The sequence below is a fragment of the Heterodontus francisci genome, chromosome 7 (genome assembly GCF_036365525.1).
Source record: "Heterodontus francisci isolate sHetFra1 chromosome 7, sHetFra1.hap1, whole genome shotgun sequence".
Classification (NCBI taxonomy): domain Eukaryota; kingdom Metazoa; phylum Chordata; class Chondrichthyes; order Heterodontiformes; family Heterodontidae; genus Heterodontus; species Heterodontus francisci.
Genome location: NC_090377.1, coordinates 114,586,796 through 114,610,738, shown reverse-complemented (window position 1 = coordinate 114,610,738; position 23,943 = coordinate 114,586,796). Strand labels below are relative to the sequence as shown.

The following is a 23,943-nucleotide window of genomic DNA, read 5'->3' as shown; positions in this document are numbered from 1 at the left end:
ATAAGAGCCAACATTCCATGAGGCTTTTTAATTATATTTTATACCTGTCCAATAGCTTGTGGTGAATTCATTACTCGGGCCGCTAAATCTCTCTGTTCCTCCACAGTTCCTACCTGCTCACCATTCAGAAAATACACTGATCTACCTTTCTTAGGTCTAAAGTGAATGACCTCAACTCCCCATATTGAACTTCACCTGCCACAGTTTTGCCCACTCACTTAGTTCCATCAATGATCCATTTCAACTTTCTGCTCCAATCTAAATAATTTACTGCGCCACGTAATTTGGTGTCGCCAGTAAACTTGGACATACAGTTTTCTATTACAACAGACTAATAGGTCTATAATTTTGTACTTTATTTTACCTTTCTTAAATAATAGTGACATTGGCAATTTTCCAATCCAAACCAAGATGACAATTCGTGAATCAAGAGATTTAGAAGATCATGACAAGGGCATCAACCATTTCCTCACCTACTTCTTTTAATATACTGAGATGGAAACCTGTTGATTTACCTATCTGTAGTTTTTGCATTATCATTTTTTAAAAATTTATATGATAAATTTATGTTAAATCTAGTAAATTTCTCTGCTTGATTTATTTTCAGTCTTTCTCTTATTCTCATTGTGAAGACCGCTACAAAATAAGTATTTAGCAAGCCTGGCATTTCCTGATTTTTAATTATATGACCTACATCTATCTTTCAGGTTCCCACATTGCTCTCAACCGGCTGTCCACAAGTTTAATCCCATTCTCCTGCTCACTCGTCATATCTTTAAAATCGCTCCCAATCTAATCGCACTTGTTCCCATACCTATATCTCATTCAATCTAATCTCATGTTCCTGCTCACGCGGCATATCTTTAATATCCACCCAATCTATGACAAAAACAACAATTTGTATTTATATAGCATTTTTAATGTAATAAAACCTCCCAAGGCACTTCACTGGAGCATTATAGAGCATAATTTGGCACTGAACCACATGTGGCAATATTAGGGCAGACGGCCAAAGCTTGGTCAAAGAGGTAGATTTTAAATCTACGAACATACGAATTAGAAGCAGGAGTAGGCCAATCGGCCCATCGAGCCTGCTCTGTCATTCCAAAAGTTCATGGCTGAACTGATTACTCCACATTCCCACTTACCCCTGATAACCTTTCCCCCCCCCACTTGCTAATCAAGAATCTATCTACCTCTGCCTTAGAAATATTCAAAGACACTGCTTCCACTGCCTTTTGAGGAAGAGAATTCCAAAGACTCACCACCCTCTGAGAAAAAAATTTCTCCCCATCTCGGTCTTAAATGGGCGACCCCTTATTTTTAAAACAGTAACCCCTAGTTCGGGATTCACCCGCAAGGGGAAACATCCTTTCCACATCCACCCTGTCAAGACCCCACAGGATCTTATATGTTTAATTCAAGTCGCCTCTTACACTTCTAAATTCCAGTGGATACAAGGTTAGCCTGTCCAAGCTTTTCTCGCAAGACAGCCCGCCCATTCCAGGTACCAGTATAGTAAACCTTCTCTGAACTGCCTCCAATGCATTTACATCCTTCCTTAAATAAGGAGACCAATACCCTGTATAGCTGAAGCATAACCTCCCTACTTTTGTATTCAATTCCCCTTGCGATAAATGATAACATTCTATTAGCTTTCCTAATTATGTGCTGTACCTGCATACTAACTTTTTGCAATTCATGCACTAGAACACCCAGATCCCTCTGCTTCTCAGAGCTCTGCAATCTCTCAACATTTAGATAATAAGTTTCTATTTAATTCTTCCTGCCAAAGTGGACAATTTCACACTTTCCCACATTATACTCCATTTGCCAGGTCTTTGCCCATTCAATTAACCTATCTATATCCCTTTTGTAGCCCCCTTATGTCATTTCACAAGTTACTTTCCTACCTATCTTTGTGTCATCATCAAATTTAGCAACCATACTTTTGGTCCCTTCATCTAAGTCATTTATATAAATTATAAAAAGTTGAGGCCCCAGCACAGATCCCTGTGGCACACCACTCATTACATCTTGCCAACCAGAAAAGGACCCATTTATGCCTACTCTCTGTTTCCTGCTAGCTAGCCAATCTTCTATCCATGCCAATATGTTACCCCCTACACCATGAGCTTTTATTTTCTGCAATGACCTTTGATGTGGCACCTTATCAAATGCCTTCTGGAAATCTAAGTACAATACATCCACTGGTTCCCCTTTATCCACAGCACATGTAACTCCCTCAAAGAACTCCAATAAATTGGTTAAACATGATTTCCCCTTCACAAAACCATGTTGGCTCTGCCTGATTACCTTGAATTTTTCTAAATGCCCTGCTAAAACATCTTTAATAATAGCTTCTAACATTTTCCCTAAGACAGATGTTAAGCTAACTGGCCTGTAGTTTCCTGCTTTCTGCCTCCCTCCCTTTTTGAATAAAGGAGTTACATTTGCTATTTTTCAATCTAACAGAACCTTTCCCGAATCTAGGGAATTTTGGGAAATTAAAACTAACGCATCAACTATCTCACTAGCCACTTCTTTTAACACCCGAGGACGAAGTCCATCAGAACCCGGAGACTTGTCAGCCCGCAGCTCCAACAATTTGTTCAGTACCACTTCCCTGGTGATTGTAATTTTCTTGAGTTCCTCCCTCCCTTCCATTTCCTGACTTATACCTAATACAGGGATGTTCCTTGTATCCTCAATAGTGAAGACCAATGCAAAATATCTGTTCAATTCATCTGCCATCTCCTTATTATCCATTATTAATTCCCCAGACCCACTTCCTATAGGACCAAGATAGAAACTCTTACTATCTGTCTTTATATTTCTAGCTAGCTTTCTCTCGTACTCTAATTTTACCTTCCTATCAATCTTTAAGTCATTCTTTGCTGTTTTTTATATTCTGTGCAATCTTCTGACCTGCCTCCCATCTTTGCACAATTATAGCCTTTTTTAAAAAAAGTTTGATACTATATTTAACTGTTTTAGTTAACCATGGATGGTGGGTCCCACCCTTGGAATTTTTATTTCCAGTTGAAATGTATCTATTCTGTGTATTCTGAAATATCCTCTTAAATGTTTGCCACTGCATCTCCATTGACCTATTGCTTAACCTGATTTCCAGTTCACTTAAGCTAGCTGTACTTTCATGCCCTCATAATTCCCTTATTTAAGTTTAAAATACTAGTCTTGGACCCACTCTTCTCTCCCTCAAACTGAATGTAAAATTCAATCATATTATGATCACTGCTACCTAGGGGTGCCTTAACTATGAGGTCATTTAATTAATCCTATCTTGTTGCACAATACCAGGTCCACTGTAACCTGCTCTCTGGTTGGCTCCAGAACATACTGTTCCAAGAAATTATCCCAAAAACATTCTATGTACTCCTCATCTAGGCTACCTCTACCCATCTGATTTTTCCACTCTATATGTAGGTTAACTTCCCCCATAATTATTGCCGTACCTTTCTGACAAGCTGCCATTATGTCTTCCTTTATACCCCATCCTACAGTGTGGTTAATGTTAGGTGGGCTGTACACCACTCCCACAAGTGACTTCTTGCTTTTATGGTTCCTCATCTCTACCCAAAACAGCAAAGAATGACTTCTACATTCTGGTTTCTTGAACTTAGGTCATCCCTCTCTATGACGCCAATAACATCATTAATTAACAGAGCCACCTTTTCCTAGCTTCCTGTCCATCCTAAATGCCATGTACCCTTCAATATTCAGGTCCCAATCTATGTCATCCTGCAGCCATGTCTCTGTAATGGCTGTCAGATTGTACTTATTTATTTCTATTGGCACTCTCAGTTCATCTGTTTTGTTTCGAATGCTACGTGCATTCAGATACAGAGCCTTTAGTTTTGTCCTTTTTGTATCCTGTAGCCTTATCTGTTGATTTACTCCTAGATTTGTATGCTCTGTTCCTTCCTGTCATAGTCTGTTTACCATTTCCCATATTAGTACCTTCCTCTCTTGCCTTGTCTCTACTCCTCCTTGATTTACCATATCTTCCCAAATTTTATCCCTTGCCCCCACTATTCTGTTCAAAACCCTCTCTACTTCCCTATTTATGCGGCTCGCTAGAACACCAGCCCCAGCATGGTTCAGGTGTTGACTATCCCAATGGTACAGCCACCACTTTCCCCAGTACTGGTACCAGTATCCCACGAACCAGAATCCACTTCTACCACACCAGTCTTTGAGCCACGCATTAATTTCTCTGATCTTATTTGCCCTATGCCAATTTGCACATGGCTCAGGTAATAATCCAGAGATTATTACCTTTGAGGTTTGGCTTCTTAATTTGGTGCCCAGTTCTTCATACTGACATCACCTATGTCGTTGGTACCTACATGGACCATGACGACTGGATCCACCCCCTCCCACTGTTAAGTTCCTCTCCAGCCCTGAGCAGATGTCCTGAACCCTGGCACCAGGCAGGCAACACAGCCGTATGGACTCTCGCTCTTTGCTGCAGAGAACAGTGTCGATCCCCCTAACTATACTGTCCCCTACTACCACTACATTCCTTTTTTCTCCCTCCACTTGAATGCCTTCTTGTACCATGGTGCCATAGTTAGGTTGCTCATCCACCCTGCAGCCCCCACTCTCATCCAAACAAGCTCAAAGAACCTCAAACCTGTTAGACAATCACAAAGGCTGAGGCTCCTGCACTCCTGACCTCTGGGTCCCCTTACTTGCCTCAGCTGCAGCCACACTCTCCTGTCCCTGACCACTGACCAAATCAGAAGACTCTATCCTAAGGGGCATAACCGTCTCCTGGTACAAAATGTCCAGGTAACTTTCCCCCTCCCTGATGTGTCGTAGTGTCTGCAGCTCGGCCACAAGCTCAATGACTTTGAGCCGAAGCTCTTCAAGCCGCAAACACATACTACAGATGTGTTTGCCCTGGATCACACTGACATCCAGGAGCTCCCACATGCTGCAGCCATGACACATCACCTGTCCTGCCACCCTCAATTAACTACTTAATTATTTTATTCAATTATTTATTTCATTTTCCTTTCTTTTATAAATTTTATTAAGCTTACCACTAGTTCCTTTACTATTTTAAATGTTAGGATTAGAATAGACCTTAACCACTTACCAGATATTTACCAGGTAGCTTCTTCCCCAATCAATCACCGATCTGCTTGCCTGTGATGTCGCACTTAATTATCCTGAATGAGCTCATTCCACTGAACAGAGGATCTGATAGGAAAGGATAGGATAGAGGATAGCCTCTCCCAGCTCTCTGCACTCTTTTCAGTGAAGCCCCTCCCACTCTCCTCACTTTTTTCAGTGAAGCCTCTCCTGCCTCTCCTTGCTCTTTTGATGAAGCCTCTCCCTACTCTTTTCAATGAAGTCTCTCCCAGCACTCAGTGCTCTTTTCAATGAAGCCTCTCCCAGCACTCCGCAATTTTTTCAAAGAAGCCTCTCCCCAATCTCCGCGCTCTTTTCAATGAAGCCTCTCCTAGCACTCCACGCTCTTTTCAATGAAGCCTCTCCCAGCACTCCGCAATTTTTTCAATGAAGCCTCTCCCCAATCTCCGCGCTCTTTTCAATGAAGCCTCTCCCAGCACTCCACGCTCTTTTCAATGAAGCCTCTCCCGCTCTCAGTGTTCTTTTCAATGAATAAAGAGAGTCTTAAAGGAGGAGAGAGGGGTAGAGAAGCAGAGAGGTTAAGGGAGGGAATTCCAGAGCTTACGGCCATGGCAGGTGAAGGCACATCCACCAATAATGGATCGATTAAAATAAAGGATGCTCAAGAGGCCAGAAAAGCAGGAGCGCAGATATCTCAGAGTTGTGGAGCTGGAGGAGATTACAGAGATAGGGAGGGGCAAGGCCATGGAGAGATTTGAAAACAAGGATGAGAAATTTAAAAGTCGAGGCATTGCTTGTCCGAGAGCTAATGTAGGTCAGCAAGCACAGGGGTGATGGGTGAACGGGACGTGGTACGAGTAAGGGCAGCAGAGTTTTGAATGACCTAATTTTTACGGAGAGTGTACTCTGAGAAGCCAGCCAAGAACAGTTGAGTCTAGAGGTAACAAATGCATGAATGAGGGTCTTAGCAACAGATGAGCTGAGACACAGACAAAGTTGTGGATGTGGAAATAAATGGTCTTAGTGATGACGTGGATATGAGATGAAGCAGGAGAATGATATTAAACTGGGTGAGATATTAAATGGTTTGGGTAGTGAGTAGCAGTGTGGATTAGATTGAATCAGCCTTTGACATGGTTGACCACATCATTCTCCTCCAACCCCTCTCCACTATTGTCCAGCTGGGTGGGACTGCGTTCGCCTGATTCCCTTATCTAATTGTATCTCTTGCAATGGTTTCTCTTCCCACTCCTGCACCGTTAGATCCTTGGGAGACACCAGAGCTATCATTGGCCCCCTCCTATTTTTCATCTACAAGCTGCCCCTTGGCAAAATCATCTGAAAACATAACGTCACTCAGCTCTTTTGACTCCTCGACTGTTGCTAAATTATCAGACTGCTTGTCTGACGTCCAGTACAAGATGAGCAAAGCATTCCTCCAGTGAAATCTTGGGGAGACCGAAGCCACTGTCACAAACACCATTCCCCAGCTACTGACTGTATCCAACCCAGTCTAATCCCACTCTCATTCAATATAACCCAGAATATTACTCTTCAAACACTTCTGCAACTCCCTTTTAATGGTATTTATGGGTCCTGCTTCAACAGTTTGTGGCACTGACCAATACAAACAATCTCTCACTGTTTACCTTACTGTAATCCTTCACAATCTTCCAGACCTCTCTTAGGTCACTCCTTCACCTTCTCTGCTCTAGTGAAAAAGCTCCAACTTCATAAACTGTATGCCATCATCCCTGGTAACAATCCAGTGAATCGACACTGCCTCTTTCCCATTACTTTTATATCCTTCCTACAATGGGGTATACATAGAACATAGAACAGTACAGCACAGTACAGGCCCTTCAGCCCACGATGTTGTGCCGAAACTTTAACCTACTCTAAGATCAAACTAACTACCTACCCTTCATTCTACTATCATCCATGTACCTATCCAAGAGTCGCTTAAATGCCCCTAATGTATCTGCTTCTACTACCACCGCTGGCAGCACATTCCACGCACCCACCACTCTCTGTGTAAAGAACCTACCTCTGACATCTCCCCGAAACCTTCCTCCAATCACCTTAAAATTATGCCCCCTGGTGATAGCCCTTTCCACCCTGGGAAAAAGTCTCTGACTATCCACTCTATCTATGCCTCTCATCATCTTGTACCCCTCTATCAAGTCACCTCTCATCCTTCTTCGCTCCAATGAGAAAAGCCCTAGCTCCCTCAATCTTTCTTCGTAAGACATGCCCTCCAGTCCAGGCAGCATCCTGGTAAATCTCCTCTGCACCCTCTCTAAAGCTTCCACATCCTTCCTATAATGAGGCGACCAGAACTGAACACAATATTCCAAGTGCGGTCGAACCAGGGCCTTATAGAGCTGCAGCATAACCTCGCGGCTCTTAAACTCAATCCCCTTGTTAATGAAAGCCAACACACCATACGCCTTCTTAACAACCCTATCAACTCGGGTGGCAACTTTGAGCGATCTATGGACATGGACCCCAAGATCCCTCTGTTCCTCCACACTACCAAGAATCCTGTCTTTAAGCCTGTATTCCGCATTCAAATTCGACCTTCCAAAATGAATCACTTCACACTTTTCCAGGTTGAACCTCATCTGCCACTTCTCAGCCCAGCTCTGCATCCTGTCAATGTCCCGTTGCAATCTACAACAGCCTTCCACACTATCCACAACTCCAGCAACCTTCGTGTCATCAGCAAACTTGCTAACCCAGCCTTCCACTTCCTCATCCAAGTCATTTATAAAAATCACAAAGAGCAGAGGTCCCAGAACAGATCCTTGTGGAACATCACTGGTCACCGAGCTCCATGCTGAATACTTTCCTACCTTCTCTGGGCCAGCCAATTTTGTATCCAGACAGCCAACTTTCCCTGAATCCCATGCCTCCTTACTTTCTGAATGAGCCTACCATGGGGAACCTTATCAAACGCCTTGCTAAAATCCATATACACCACATCCACTGCTCTTCCTTCATCAATGTGTTTTGTCACATCCTCAAAGAATTCAATAAGGCTTGTGAGGCATGACCTGCCCCTCACAAAGCTATGCTGACCGTCTCTAATCAAACTATGCTTTTCCAAATAATCATAAATCCTGTCTCTCAGAATCCTCTCCAACAATTTGCCCACTACCGACGTAAGACTGACTGGTCTATAATTCCCAGGGTTATCCCTATTCCCTTTCTTGAACAAGGGAACAACATTTGCCACCCTCCAATCATCCGGTACTACTCCAGTGGACAGTGAAGACGCAAAGATCATCGCCAAAGGTGCAGCAATCTCTTCCCTCGCTTCCCGCAATATCCTTGGGTATATCTCGTCTGGCCCCGGGGACTTATCTGTCCTCATATCATTCAAAATTTCCAGCACATCCTCCCTCTTAACCTCAACCTGTTCGAGCGTATAATGGTAACAATCTTGCCTCTGAGTCAGAGGTAGTGAGTTCCAGTCCTACTCCAGAGCTTGAGCACAAAAATCTAGACTGACACTCCAGTGCAGTACTGAGGGAGTGCTGCACTGTAGGAGGCACTGCATTTTGGGTGAGATATTAAACTGAGGCCCTGTCTGCCCTCTCAGGTGATGTGAAAGATCCCATGGCATCACTTTGAAGAAAAGCAGGGAGTTTTCCCAAGTGTACTGGCTAATAAATCCCTCAAGCATCAGACAAACAGATTATCTGGTCATCATCACATTTCTGTTGTGGGAGTTTGCCATGTGCAAATTAGCTGCCGTGTTTCCTACATTACAACAGTATTTCATTGGCTTTGAAGTGCTTTGGGAAGTCCTGTGGTCGTGAAAAGCGCCATATAAATGTAAGTCTGTCTTTCTTTCACTGCAGCCAAAGGTCTGGTTGCTTTCATATTTTACTCCTTCAAGTATAAATCTTTTTTATGCCTTGAACTGCCACTTTTAATGAGCAGTATATCTCCACCTTGCCACTTGCTTAACTGAAAGAAAATGTAACCAAAGGATAGGGCACACAAGCTGGGAAACCAGTATTGGCTGCCGACTCTGCAGTTGAGTGCTCCCTCCAGTGGCTTTAACACATTGCTCTGTATCATCTTCGAAGCAACTACTGCAAGAGTCTGCAGTAATACCACACGACCATCCACCCAGATGGGGAAATTATAATAAGAAAAAACCAATCACACTCAGGGCTCCCAGTCTCGCCAACAGACCAGTAAAGGTGTAGCAGATACTGGGGATGAAATCTGCTCCATCGTGTAACACAGGTACAAGAACAAAAACATGACTGGATCTGAGGAGTGATGCTCCCAATATTGAGCAGCTGATGGACAATCTCTGATTGGGAATACAGATCTGGACTGGCCTGAGCGATGAGTGAGCCTTGAGAAAGCCATGTATACACATCCAGAGTGCCCATGAAATTCCACAGACCTCACGCTGCTCATGCCGACAGATCTCAGGGGGATGATTTAGGATGTATCCATCAATTCTAATGGGACAAATTCACGAGAGAGAAATAGAGTAGGACTGAGAGGCTGGACTTTGTACCTGGGATCGGAGGCTGCAGATTGAACAACAGATGCATGGGAAAACCACCACCTGAAGATCCCCTCCAAACTGCATTCCATCCTGACTTGGAACTATATTGCCGTTCCTTCACCGTCGCTGGGTCAAAATCCTGGAACTACCTTTCAAACAGCACTGTGGGTATACCTACACCCCAAGGACTGCAGCGGTTCAAGGAAGCTCACCACCACCTTCTCAGGGGCAATTAGGGATGTGCAATAAATGCTGGCCTAGCCAGCAGCGCCCACATCCCATGAGTGAATTTTAAAAAAAGCTGGCCACATAGGAACAGTAGGGATTGGGTTCGATCCCTGGACTGTACGCTGTTCTTTGATCTCACTAAAGCTGCAGGAAGAATGCACTTGGCCTCAGCACCTCAAGCTGGTGAAGAGGAGATTAAGCATGGTTTCTACTCATCACTGGCGGAACAGTAGGGATTGGGTTCGATCCCTGGACTGTACGCTGTTCTTTGATCTCACTAAAGCTGCAGGAAGAATGCATTTGGCCTCAGCACCTCAAGCTGGTGAAGAGGAGATTAAGCATGGTTTCTACTCATCACTGGCTAGTGACCCCTGCTGGGAAGTTTATTGTTGCTTATGAGGAGGCTGTCCTGCACCCATCGGAACAGAAGTAGGCCATTCAGCCCATCGAACCAGCTCCGCCATTCAATACGATAATGGCTGATCGTCCACTGCAATGCCTTTTTCCCCACACTATCCCCATATTCCTTTATGTCATTGGTATTTAGAAATCTGTCAATCTCGATTTTAAACATACTCAATGACTGAGCTACACGCACACAAAAAAGTAATTGGCATGTCGGTGAGGTACAGGTATACCCCAGGAGGAGTTCAAGGTTGGGGCAAAGATGTAGAGAACTGGTTAGGAGGAAGAAGAGATAATGGGTACAAACTCAAATTGGCAGGATGTGACTAATGACCACAGGGCTCTCTACTGGGGTCTCAGCTTTTCACTATTTATAAATGACTTAGATGAGGAATAGAACACCTTATACCCTAGTTTGCTGATGACACTAAGTTCTGTGGCACAGTATGTGTAAATGGAAGCATAGAGCTGCAAAGGGATATTGATTAAGCGAGTGGCAGATGGAGTTCAATGGGAGGAAGTCCAAAGTCATTCACATTGAAGCCAAGAAAGATAAAGCATGAGTTTCAAAATGGCAAGAAGCTAGGAACTGTCTGTGAGCAGAGATTTAGAGTTCCACATCCAAAAATTACAAAGCTAGTGGAAGTGCAAAAAGGCTAATGGAATATTAGCCTTTATCTCAATTTCCAACCTTTTATATTCCATCCGTCTTATCTTTGTTATATAAAGCTCTGATCACACACCACTTAGTGGACTGCATTCAGTTCTGAGCACTGCCCTTCAGGAAGGATGGATTGGCTTTGGAAGAGGTGGAGTGCAGATTGACCAGATCAATACCAGGGCTAAAAGGGTTCCATTATGAGGACATGTTGCAGACTAGAATACTTCCCTTGAGTATATAAAATTAAGGGCTGATTTAGTTGAAGTGTTCACAAGGATTGAAGGACTTGATAAGGTAGATAGAGACAAACGATTTCCTCTGGTGAGGGAATCCAGAACAAGGCAGCAGAACCTTAAAATTAGAGCTAGACCATTTGGGGTGATGTCAAGAAACATTTCTTTACACAAAGGCTAGTGGAAATCTGGAACTCACCCCAAAAAGGCTGGGAGATCAGTTGAAAATTTTGAAATTCAGATTGATAAATGTTTATTATGTAAGGGATATGGAGCCAAGATGGAGTTAAGATGCAGATCAACCATGTTCTCATAGCATGGCATAAAAAAGCTCAAGAGGTTGAATAGCCTACTCCTCACTAGGCACGCCAGAAGGAAGTGGGACCAAGAAGTACCACAGGATGGATGTACCCTTAGAGGAGCTGGTGCCAGGAGTGTAGTACTGCAGGACAATATGTCCCAGGAGGAGCTAGTACCACGTGAGGTACCAGAAGGTGGGTGACTGCACCAGGGAACGAAATATAGACCGGTTAGCCAAACATCTGTTTAGGGAAATTACTAATCAAGGATGGAGTGACTGAAAACCTTGAAAATTTTCAGCTGATCAGACAGCCAGCATGAATTTGTAAAGGGTAGATCATGCCTGACGAACCTAGTTGAATTTTTTGAAGAGGCAACTGAAGTAGTGAACAGGGGAATGTCTATGGATGTTATTTATATGCACTTCCAGAAGGCATTCGATAAAGTACCCTATACAAGACTGTTAGATAAAGTTAAAGCTCATGGAATTGAGGACAAATTATTGACTTGGTTAGATTGACTGAGCAGCAGGAGACAGAGAGTGGGAAAATGGGCAGGTACTGGAAGAGTATAGAATGCACAGGGATGAAATTAAAAAAGGAAATTAGGAAAGTAAAGAAGGGCATGAAAAATTATTGGCAAGTAAAATCAAGGACTACCCAAAGATGTTTCATAAATACAGAAAGAACAAGAGGATAACTAAGGAAAGAGTAGGGCTGATTAGAGGCCAAAAAAGTAATGTGTACAGGTCGAAGACCTGGGCATGGTCCTTAATCAATATTTTGTGTCTATCTTCACAAAACAGAAGGATGATGCAGACATTATAGTTAAGGAGGAGGAGAATGAAACATTGGATGGGATGAACATAGCGATAGAGGAAATATCAAGGGGTTTAGCATCTTTGAAAGTGGATAAATTACCAGGCCTGAATGAAATGTATCCCAGGCTTCTAAGAGAAGCAAGGGAGGGAATAGTGGATGCTCTGACCATCATTTTCTAATTCTCTCTGGTTGCAGGCCGAAGATTGGAGGACTGCTAATGTTGCACCATTATTTAAAAGGAAGGGATAGACAGAGTAATTATAGACCAGTCTGCCTAAACTCAGTGGTGGGCAAAATATTGAAAAAAATTCTGACAGTATAAATTGTCGTTTGGAAAGAGTCATTAATCAAGGGATTTGATCAAAGTTTTCAAGATATTAAGGGGAACTGATGAGTAGATAGAGAGAAACTATTTCCGCCAATTGGAAAATGTAGGACTTGGGGACATAGCCTAAAAATTAGAGCCAGGCCTCTCAGGAATGAAGTGAGGAAACACTTCTCCACACAAAGGGTGGGAAGAGGGTTGAAACTCTCTTCCACAAATGTCAGTTGATGCTACGTCAATTGTTAATTTTAAATCTGGGAATGATAAATTCCTTGTTCACCAAATGCATGAAGAGATATGGGGCAAAGATGCATAGATAGCATTAGGTTACAGTCAAGATCTCATTGAATGGTGAAACAGGCATAAGCAGCTAAATGGCCTACTCTGATTTCTATATTCACAGGTGAAAGGCAAGGCATTGGAGGACTACTATTCCCCCAGGTGCTACTGCCTGGGGTTAGGTACTGCAGGACGGATTTACCCAAGGAGGAGCTAGTCCTTGAGGCAAAGTACCTGAGAACAGGTATACCCTCCCATAACCCCAAAAAACAGTTTTACTCTTCAAAGGAGCCAACAAATGACTGGTTATTGCAGAGAACACGTTGACTAGTTACTGCTTTCATATGCTTGCTGTGTGGCAGCCTGTATATCAGCGTTGTAATCAACAGCAATTCACATTTATATAGTGCCTTTAACATAGTAAAATGTCCCATGGAGTGTTATCAAAGTTTGACACCAAGCCACGTAGTGATATTTAGACAAGTAACCAATAGCTTGGTCAGAGGTAGGTTTTAAGGAGCTTCTTAAAGGAGTAGAGGAAGAGGTTTAGGGAGGGAATTCTAGTTGTCAATGGTGGTGCAATTAAAAATATGCATGTGGAAGAGGCCGGAAGTGGAAGAGTGCTGAAATATTGGATGGTTGTAGGCCTGAAGGAGGTTACAGAGATAGGGAGGGGCGAGTCTTTGAAGGGGTTTGAATGTAAGGTTGAGCATTTTCAAATCTAAAGGTTTCTGGACTGGGAACCAATGTCTGTCAGCAAACAAGGTGTGATGGGTGAATGGAACTTCAGACAAATTAGGATAAGGGCAGCAAAGCTTAACTTTACAAAGGATGCAAGGTCACAGGCCAGCCAGGAGTGCATTGGAACAGTCAAGAGGTTGCAAAGGACTGGATAAGGGTTTTAGCAGCAGATGAGCTGAAGGAGAGGTAGAGACCGGTCATGTTGTGGAGGTGGAAGTCGGCGGTGTTGGTGATGGAGTGGATTTGGGAAACTCAGCTTTTAGCTAACAGTGATCAACAGTTTCTCACAACTGATTCTTGAATCCCACTGAACTAAACAGCACCGAGTGCAATGCCCCAGGTCTGGCTGCTTCTTGATTATGGTGCCGGACGAGCAACCCGGACATCAAGAGTTTGAATTCCACCATGACGAGCTGTGAATCAATTAAAATAAAAGCAAAATACTGCGGATGCTGGAAATCTGAAATAAAAACAAAAAATGCTGGAACCACTCAGCAGGTCTGGCAGCATCTGTGGAAAGAGAAGCAGAGTTAACGTTTCGGATCAGTGACCCTTCTTCGGAACGAGCAAATATTAGAAATGTCAAAGGTTATAAGCAAGTGAGGCGGGGGTGGGGCAACAGATAACAAAGGAAGTGTACATTGGACAAGGCCACATAGCATTTCTAATATTTGAGTGGTTCCAGCATTTCTTGTGAATCAATTAATCTGTGTTCTAGTTAAAGGCTGCTATTTCCAGAACTGCTGAGTGCTTCTCCTTTTATTTCAAACCTCCAGCACCTAAAACATTTTAATTTTAGGAAATCTGGTAATTGTGGGCTGGCACCAGAGGGAAAAGATAGATCTTGAAAGCAGTCAGATCATTAAAGTTCTAAGGTGCTTCAGGAGTGACCTGCCTTTCCTACCTGGTGAGTTCCACACTACTTTGTTGTCTCTTGATAGCCCCAAGACAACTAATAAATGAACCTCTCATTCCCAAAGGGTGGACGACCTCTGGAGAAGGGCGTTTTCCTTCCCAATGAAGACGTAGACAGGAGTTTTGATGCAAAATAGTGTTAATATCAGTCAGTTCTAAGGAGATGCATCAAAACAAAATCAGTCCCAAAAAAATTGACATTTCTTTGTGTTTACATTGAACAGGTCAGCTCCACAGCCAGGGAGCCGATGCCTTTATGACATGTAGCAAGCGTACCACTGCTTCTTCCTAACCTGAGCACAAGTTTCAACCACAACTGTCATGAGACATACCGTTATAAAAAAAATCACAATATTTGTGTAGGTCGCTGTAAACGTGCGTTAAACATTCCAGTCACTTATCTTTTTATTATTTAAGACTCAACGCCTTTAAACGTGTTTTTTTATACACATGATACAGTTAATTCACAAAACTTTATTCTTGCAGGCACAGAAAATGTACAGCCGTTTCCCTCCCATTGGAAGGGGAAAGAAGATTTGAGTTTGGTGCCAGCACGTAAACCAACCAACGACTTCCCTTGGCCGACAGACCTCCTACCTCTTGGGCTGAGGAGCTGCCAACACACCCAGTCAAGGCTTTTGATTTTCAGCAGGTGATCTAGATGTAGAAATGAGCAAAGGAATCCAATACATCCTCTTTATAATGGACTTGGGGAAGGGGGGCTTCCTTCTGTGCAATGTGACACACCATCCCCTTACCCTTCCAAAAGTCCTGAAAAGGTTTTCCTGTTTAAAGCAGATGTGTTACTGCACTTTGCATTAAAAACCACGCTCCTTCTGTGATGCCTTTCCTCGGAATCGCTAGATGAAAAAATGACCAAAGGCCATATAGCTCCTTCTACCATCCTGCTCACATGATACAACAATGGGAGTTGTTGACTATTCATAACTCCATCAATTAGTCTACAACTTCTTTCAATAATGGTGCAATTCCTCAACTCAGGAAAAACAGTGACTTTCCCAATAAGCTGGCTCCTCATGAGGGATTCTGATTTCTTTTCTCTGCCCACTATTGTCTCAAGTCAAAAGGAAATCAAATGCAGAGCATAGCTTCAATGTAAGTGCTGTGCTCACTCCATACACTTGGTGGTACTGGTTGCTACCTACTCCCTGCGTAGAGGCCGTGCCTCTTTGTTGGGACATGGGCTGTGTTGGGTTGAGTTCGGCCGTCTCCAGCACTTACCTCGACTTGAGGCCATTTCTCATGTGTGCCAGCAGGACTATCCAACCACGACGGACTGCACAGTTGCGACTAATGACTTGCACACGTGCACTTTCCAACAGGGAGATGCGGGGCAGCGTTTGGGAATCGGAACCCGAGTTCAGGAGGAGGATACCCAGCAGAGACTAGTAAATTCTGCACAGAATGGGGGAGCAGCCTCGCTTTTCTGCTCTCATCCTCCGACTGAACCACTGAGAGCCAGTGTCAAATGGCTAGCATTGTTTGTCGCCATCAACCTAGGATGCCAATCATCTCAAACTAGAAATATATTTTAAAAATAAAGAGTAGGCAGCAGTTTTTGATGGATTATTTCCTGGTGCAGTAAAACCTCAGTATAACTGCAAACCTCTCAACAGGTTCCCTGTTCCCAGGGCCTATAAACAGTTGGGAGAACCTAATACCTCACGATTAGGCTCCCCCCGTGATGCCAAGCCTCACTGATGTCCACTTTCCGTCAACTACCCTTTACAATTTGACACAGTATCTTCTAGTGATGTGGGGCTGCATTGAACTCTGGGGAAATCCCTGAACCCAAGGAACAAACGTTCTCGGTGGGAAAGGATCGAATGAAAAATCACTACCCGTTCCTAGGAAGATCAGTTCACATTGGAAAACCACTGGCTATATAAACCCCAGTTTTCCCTCGCCTGGAGGGGCTGAATCTGGTTGGGGGCGGGTGCAATCATCATCTGTGAGCTGAGAGACAAGAGTGGGCAAACGCAAGCTTCACCTCACCGACTTGCACACCCCCTGGCAGAGATCAACGGATAGCGATCAGGAGCAACAACTCCTCCTCCTTCGCCCAGGAGTGCCAAGACAAACTGGCGCCTTCTGCTCTGTGTGCGTCTATACCAAACTGGCTGGTGTATTTGTCCATTGAGTCATATATGAGCTCACATTGTATTAACGAAATAAAACCCTTTATACATACAGTTCAGTAAGCATTGCCAATATTGGGCAAAAACTGCGGGGATATATTTCAGACTGAGAACAAAGTGCCGGAAATACTCAGCAAGTCTGGCAGCATCTGTGGAAAGACGCACAGAGTTAATGTTTCAGGTCTATGACCTGAATACTGCTGAGTATTTCCGGCATTTCAGAGTTCCAGCATCCGCAGTATTTTGCTCTTACATATTTCAGACTGCCTTGTAACCGCGATCATGGATTACACATCGGGAATCTGCAGTCCTGAATGCGAGTTCGGTCATCCATCCCACAGGCAATAGGCAGTGAACAGAAGCACTTGGAGCGGTGAGGCTGCTGAGTGAAGGGAGATTGCTGGGAGGGGCACTAGATGAGGTAACAGGCTGGCACACAAATTATTTTCAGACCCCTTTTCCAACAAAGCACTCAGCTCACACACTGGAGAAAGGAGGTCGGGCAGGGAGGAAACCTCCAGCTATTCAAGGGAGAGTCAGAAAATTAGCACAAAAAAAATGGGAGCGAGACAAAATGCTCACTTGAAGAAATCAGTGCTACTGTGCAAGTTTCTTCTAGATTTATTGCCTTGGAATGTGTGCGCGCTTCAATGAAAGGGCATTTGGCAGTGTTCCAAGTTGGTGCACTATTATACAGCGAAAAATCCCTACATTTCCATGCCAGAGTGGGGTGGACAAAATAAACCTAGCCCACCCACAAAAGAGAAATGACAAAGTTTAGTCTTAAAAAGGGGACAACGTGAGAAATAAAAGCAAGCTCCGGGACAGGAATTACAGCATGCAGTCTATTCAAACATTACAGACACAGATTCTTGCATATCAGGCTCCAGTCAGTATTCTTTACACAGCATCTTAGCCAACCCGAGAGGAAATAAAATCTTACAAAATGGTGCATAAAACCAGTGAGGATATCTACACATTAGTACTGCATAATACGCAAAGAAACCAAAGGGTCGACCGATACAACAGAAAGGACCAGTACTACAAGGCCAGGCACCCACATTCACTTTCTAAAGCTTCGGGGTGTTTAGTGGTGTTACACCCTCAGGCAGCTGATTCATATCTTTAAAGATTTTTGATATCCTGAGAAATGAGGCTAAGGTATAAGTTATTACTTAAATATGCATATTGACTGCCAAGAATTATATCTGTACATTTAATATTTATTATGGTGTGCTATAGCCAGACAAACACACGCCACCAGTGCCTCCTGCTATTTGCACCTATTCTCACAAATTCATTGAATATGAAGTCTGTAAAGTGAAAATTGCTGCTTACAAGTTTAGAGCAATTTTGGAAGTCAGTCAGTTACAAGATCGGTACAGAAGAACAACCTTCAGCTCATTAGAGTTCTTTCTGCCAGAATATCAACTCTACCACATTATCATTAGGCTTTGAAATATTTCCACCTGATGGGTGGATAGAACCTTGTTTCCAACATGCCACCCAAAGGTTAACATGTCTCACGATGCAGCATCCCCACAGTACTGCAATAAAACGTCAGTCTCGTCACAAATTTGTGACTCTCAGGTGACAGCAAGGCAAGACGACTCATGTAAAGCCATGAAATATTTGCAAAAATTTCAGACATGAGTGCAGTTATAGACTGTGACGTTACCATTCAGATACCTGAGCTTTGCCAGAAAATCCACCGTATACATTCAGTGCATTGGTGGCACAATGCACTGCTGGAGGTGGACCTCGGCCTAGGTGTAATCCTGGATGTTCCAGCACATGACCTTGCGCCTCGAACCACCATACCCCCATACTGTCACCAGTGATCCTCCAGGCGCACTGCCCTTCCAATGCCAACTGGAAAGGGAACAGACTCAATTGAATTAATCTTGACTGCTAGTGAAACATTTCCGCATCTCCAATCCTTAAATAACTGAATGAAAGTTTTCAAAGAAAATGAAAAACAATTTCAACACCCTGAAATTTTTTCTCCTGAACTACTGAGTGTCCTGGAGATTAATCTGGAATTCCTGGAGACTCCTGGAGGGTTGGTAATCCTAAAAAAACAACCAACTCTACCATAAGAAATGGTGCAACCACAAGTCATAATTCTAGCAATAACCAAATAACTGCAACTGACCGCTCAAGTGACCTCACCAACAGCACAAGTTGTTGCACGATTACCAGCAGACTGCTCACTAACCCACTCCAAGTGCAGGAAATAGCCATTTATAATCAAGGAATCATTTACAAAACCAGGCTCCCATTCCCCAATTAGTTGCGATGAGATGAAATTTGGATAGATAATGGCTGTCCTGTGGCTATCTACATGCTTCCATTGTTTAAAATGCTTAAGTTGTCCACTATACTCATTTTCAATTCCCAAAAATCCTTCCCCTTATCCTGTGCTAACACAATTCCACAGGGTGCCCATCGGTCTTGGCATCATGGCCGTTCTTCATCCACAAACTCAGATGGCTCATGGACACACTTGAAATTGCTCAGGAGCAGCAACCCTATGCTGATTGTAGTCATCCAACTCCTGCCAGGGCTGAGATCAGCTAACGTAGCACAGAGCAGACACAGAAGCTGGCATGTTCACTGTTTTCCAACTGCATTAACTGCTGTCACGTACCCTGTACTCACATTAATTTTGTTTGACTTGAGGCGAAAGTGTGTTGCTGAGGGAAAACCTCACCTTCAAGTTCTGGGGGAGCTCAATGAGACACAATTCCCTTCCTTTTTTTGCAGTGTAACTGAGAGATTAACAAGTCCCATCAACATCGAATGTCTACAGCCAAGGCCATTAGGCCCATCAAGTCCCTTCAGGTTCTTATCCAGTTTCCTTTTGAAGGCCCTGATGGGATCTACTTCCACCACCCCTCCAGGCAGTGCATCAAAGACTGCAATCACTCACTGTGTAAAAATGATCTGCCACGTGTAACCTTTGGTTCTTTTGCCAATCACTTTAAATCTGTGTTGTCCAACACTCAACCAAAGGGAAAAATTTCTCCCCATACACACCGTCCAGACCCCTCATGATCCTGAACACCTCCATCAAATCTCTCCCAACCACCTCCTCTCCAGCAGAATGACCTCAGCTTCTCCAATTCAACCACGGAACCAAAGACCCTCACCCCTGGAACCGTTCTCATGAAGCTCGTCTGCATGCTCGCATCCCTCCCAAAGTGCAGCACCCAAAACTGGGTACAATACTCCAGCTGAGGCTGAACCAGTGTTCTATAAAGGTTCATCATATGCTTTTGTACTCTATGCCTCTATTTACAAAGCCCAGGATCCCGTAAGCCTTTTTAACTATAATGGCAGAGCAGGACTGAGGGGCCATATGGCCTACTCTTGCTCCTATTTCTTTTATTCTTATGACATAGAGAGGCGTATAGCTTAATCCAGTGGCCAAAATGTACTCTGTACTTAAGCAGAAATGAAGCCCTTTAAACCCTATCAGCCTGGCTACAAACTCCAGTCTCTTTCCTGTGCTTCCCCTTGTGGTACAGGCTGGGAAATATCTAAAAACTGCATCAGGACAATTTAAAACCTTGAGCTTTCATGGATAAGACTTACACCAGTTCCATTTATACTTTGCCTCAACTGGGCTCAGGAATATTGTATTTTTTTTAAATTCATGGAACAAGAAAGCAATCCTAGGCTCTAACACATCTGCCTCTCACAGCTGGGAGTGCTGTCATTGTCCTTATTTAACATATCCGACGAATACATTGTACAAAAAACACGCAATCATATACATTACAATGGTGTGATACACTTCTGGTACAATAATCATTCCCATAAACTTTCACCCAGACCTGTACTGTAGCCCAGCGTTATACAGTGATAGACCTGTACCCACCAGGTCTGTACCCATGTTATACAGTGGAAAAACCTGTACCCAACAGGACTGCACCCCAATGCTATAGTGAAAGATCTGTTCCCACCAGCAGTTTTCCCTAGTATTATACAGTGACAGACCTCTGCCCACCAGTACTATCCCCTAGTGTTATACAGTGAGACACCCGTACTGTACCCATGTTATACAGTGACAGACCTGTACTCAACAATACTGTACCTGGGTTATACAGTGACACCTGTACCTACCAGTACTGTACAATGTTTTATACAAAGACAGACCTATATCCACCTGTACTGTACCTGTGTTACCCACCAGTACGGTATCCATGTTATTCAGTGACAGATCTGTACTCACCAGTACTGCACTGCAGTGTTACAGCACAAAATGCCCTCACCAGACACCATCCAAGTTTGGAAGGGCAGAATCCAGAATTGCACTTACAACTGTTTCTCTCAGGTACAGATGAAAACTAAGCACACTCGCCATACTTCAGTGAAATGCTGGTACCCATACTGCCATGCAACCAAAGGACACAGACATGAACTGTGCTGCAGGATACCCTGTACAACTGCTGCGCAACACAGCACTGTAATATGACTACTTCCAACATACACTCTCCAGCTGACTTCCTTCTTGAGCCTTTGACAAATGGCTGCTTTGAGAATTTCCTTGCTGATTGCATTTGGGAGGGTGAACAGCTTAATTCAGAACATGGAAGCATCATCACAGAGAGGCATTTTGTTTGTACCATTATCTGGCGAGGGACTTGCCCTGTAGTAAAGTGGTATCGGTCAACCCTTAACACCAAGAATGACTGCATTACATGATTTTGTGCATGTGAGAGAGAGAGATAGTATGCACGCAAGAGGTGTGTGTGAAAGAGAGAGTGCGATGTGTGCATAAGAGTGCATGTGAGAAAGAGAGTGCGTGCATAGTATGGGTGAGACTGTGTGTGGCATATGTGTGTGTGTGTCAGAGGCAAAGAGAGTGAGTGTGCACATTCGTGTTAGAGAATGGGGTATGTGCGAGATGGTATGAGAGAAAGAGAGTGAGCGGTGTGTGAGTGCATGTGTGATAGGGAGAAAATGTGAGAGAGAGAAAGACACGCAGAGAGTGTGGCGTGACATTGCACGTGTGAGAGAATGAGAATGTGGGGTGTGTGTGAGTGCATGTGAGAGAGAGAGAGAGAATGTGTGCGAGTGAGTGAGTCAGAGAGAGTGTGCGAGAGAATGTGTGAGTGTGTGTTTGTGAGCGTGTTTGCGCGCATGAGACAGACACAGAGAGAGCTCACTTCGCAAACGAGTTCAACACTCATCGGAGCCTACACCGGCAGCAGGAATAACAGACTCCTGAGAGACAATGCCACTTCACTCCATCCTGGTTGAATAAAAGGTTTTTTTGTACATATTGTTTACTCAAATCCTTCATTTCAGCTTGTGCCTTTTCCAGCACAACAGGAAGCCACAGAGTGCGACAGTGCACCAGCGGGAAGGGGGGGTGGGTGGCAGCTGCCGGAGGGCTGCCTTCAGCGGGTCACTCTGCATAATGCATGATGGATTCCACATAGTTGCCGGGGAACAGACCGGTCACGCCATTCATCACTCCTTCATACCAGCCATCATCATTCTTCTTCAATACATAAATGATGGCGCCCTCTTGGAAAGACAATTCATCCTCTTTGTCTTTTGAATAGTCATAGATAGCAACCACTGTGAACAGAGAACAGCAACAATTAGCACCGGCACAGTGGCCCAGGCAGCATTATGTATAACCAAAAAAAAAGGATCACCGCAGTAGCCTCTGCTCTCCCTTCAATGTTCAATGTAAACAGCCATGGTGAAAGCTCGATGAGTCAATTGTGGATCTAATCCTCGCTATACTTGATCATGGTGAGGGGGAGGGTCCTGTCATTAGGGGCACGGGCCATCCCAGTTCCCAGATAATTGGAGGTTCCTATTACAATGAACTGATTTATAGAACTATTGGGCCAGGTGCTTTATTTCCCCCTCATCCTACCATAAGTGCCTGCTGTCACCTTAGTCTGGGAGCTACCCACAGCTTCGTGACTGAATAATAACTCAAAATTACATAGTATTAAATGCAAATGTAATATTACTGTAAATTTTATGCAGAAAAGCTGTCCTAAGAAACTTCATAAATAGATGCAGGTAAAATGGATGTCAAGCCTGGAAAGGAGAAACAGGGAAGGATGAGTAATTGAAAGTGTGATCATAGAGATGGGTCTTGAGCAGGTTTTTAAAAGGAGGACAGAGGGGTGAAGGTGCAAAGGGGTTAAGGGAGGGAGTTTCAACAAATGGGCCCTGGGCAGCTAAAACCTCCACCAGCATCAGTGGAGTAAACAGCCGGGCATTAGGAGGTTTGGGGGGGGTGGTAATGGAGAAAGACACCTGGATAGCCAGAATCAAGGCCGTGAAACACTTGTGAAATTATAGAACTAAAGGTGAATTGCAGAGGTAGGATGGGGCAAAGCCACATTTGGATTTATAGACATGGGCAAGAAATTTAAATTTGATGCATTGAGGAATAGGGAACCAATGTCAGCCAGCAAGCTCAGGGGTGATGAGTGAGCGGGACAGCATACGGTCCATGATGCGTCCAAGTTTTAGACAAATTAAAGTTTATGGAGCTGCAGGGTGGAAGACCATCAAGCAGTGTGCTGGAGTAACTGAATCTGGAAATGAAGAAGACTGAGATCAGGGTATCATGGGATACTGAGCAAAGACAGGTAAATAAAGAGTCGAAGTACAGATCGGCGATGACTAAATGGCGGAACAGACTCAAGGGGCTGAATGGCTGGCTCACTCCTGTTCTCGAGTTTAAAGCTCAGCTCAGGTTGAACTGGATGCCAAGGCTACAGGTTGCTTGGTTCAGCCGAAGAGAGCAGCAACTGGGGAAGTAGGTGAAATTGGCAGCAAGGGAGAGGAGCTTGTAGTGAGCACCAATGGCAATGACCGTGGGTTCCCCATTGCTGAGCTGGACGAAGTTATAACTCATCCAAGATTTGATGTCAGACAAGCAGCTTGACATCGCAGAGGCAGTAGAGGGGTTGAGAGGGGTGGAGGAGCTAGGTGTTATCATTGTTTATGTGGTAGCTAAACCCAGGCCAGGAGGAAGGAAATCAGGAACTGAGAAAGGGATTGCAAAGGCAGACTTGCACACCTCACCCTGTGATGGAGTATAGTGCAGCATTGGCTAGCATTAAATTTGTCTGCTAATTACAAAGACTGATTTGACTCTGAACTTGAAAAACATTCAGGGTAATCAGTGATTGTGATCATTCAGGATATCATGATGCTTCCTAAAAAGTTCAACTTTCA

General features: G+C 43.9%; 1 protein-coding gene across 4 annotated transcripts in view; it reads right to left on the bottom strand.

Moving 5' to 3' along the window:
• Positions 1 to 14,828: 14,828 nt before the first annotated feature.
• The window catches only part of LOC137372245 (abl interactor 2), a 93,759-nt gene continuing 84,644 nt past the window's right edge, over positions 14,829 to 23,943 (bottom strand). For 3 of the 4 annotated variants that reach the window (XM_068035918.1, XM_068035916.1, XM_068035915.1), the window contains one exon: positions 14,829 to 22,314. In XM_068035918.1, the coding sequence (XP_067892019.1) occupies positions 22,139 to 22,314 (176 nt within the window). In that variant the 3' untranslated portion in view covers positions 14,829 to 22,138. The remainder of the gene's footprint in view (positions 22,315 to 23,943) is intronic. The other variant, XM_068035917.1, reaches the window with a different exon arrangement.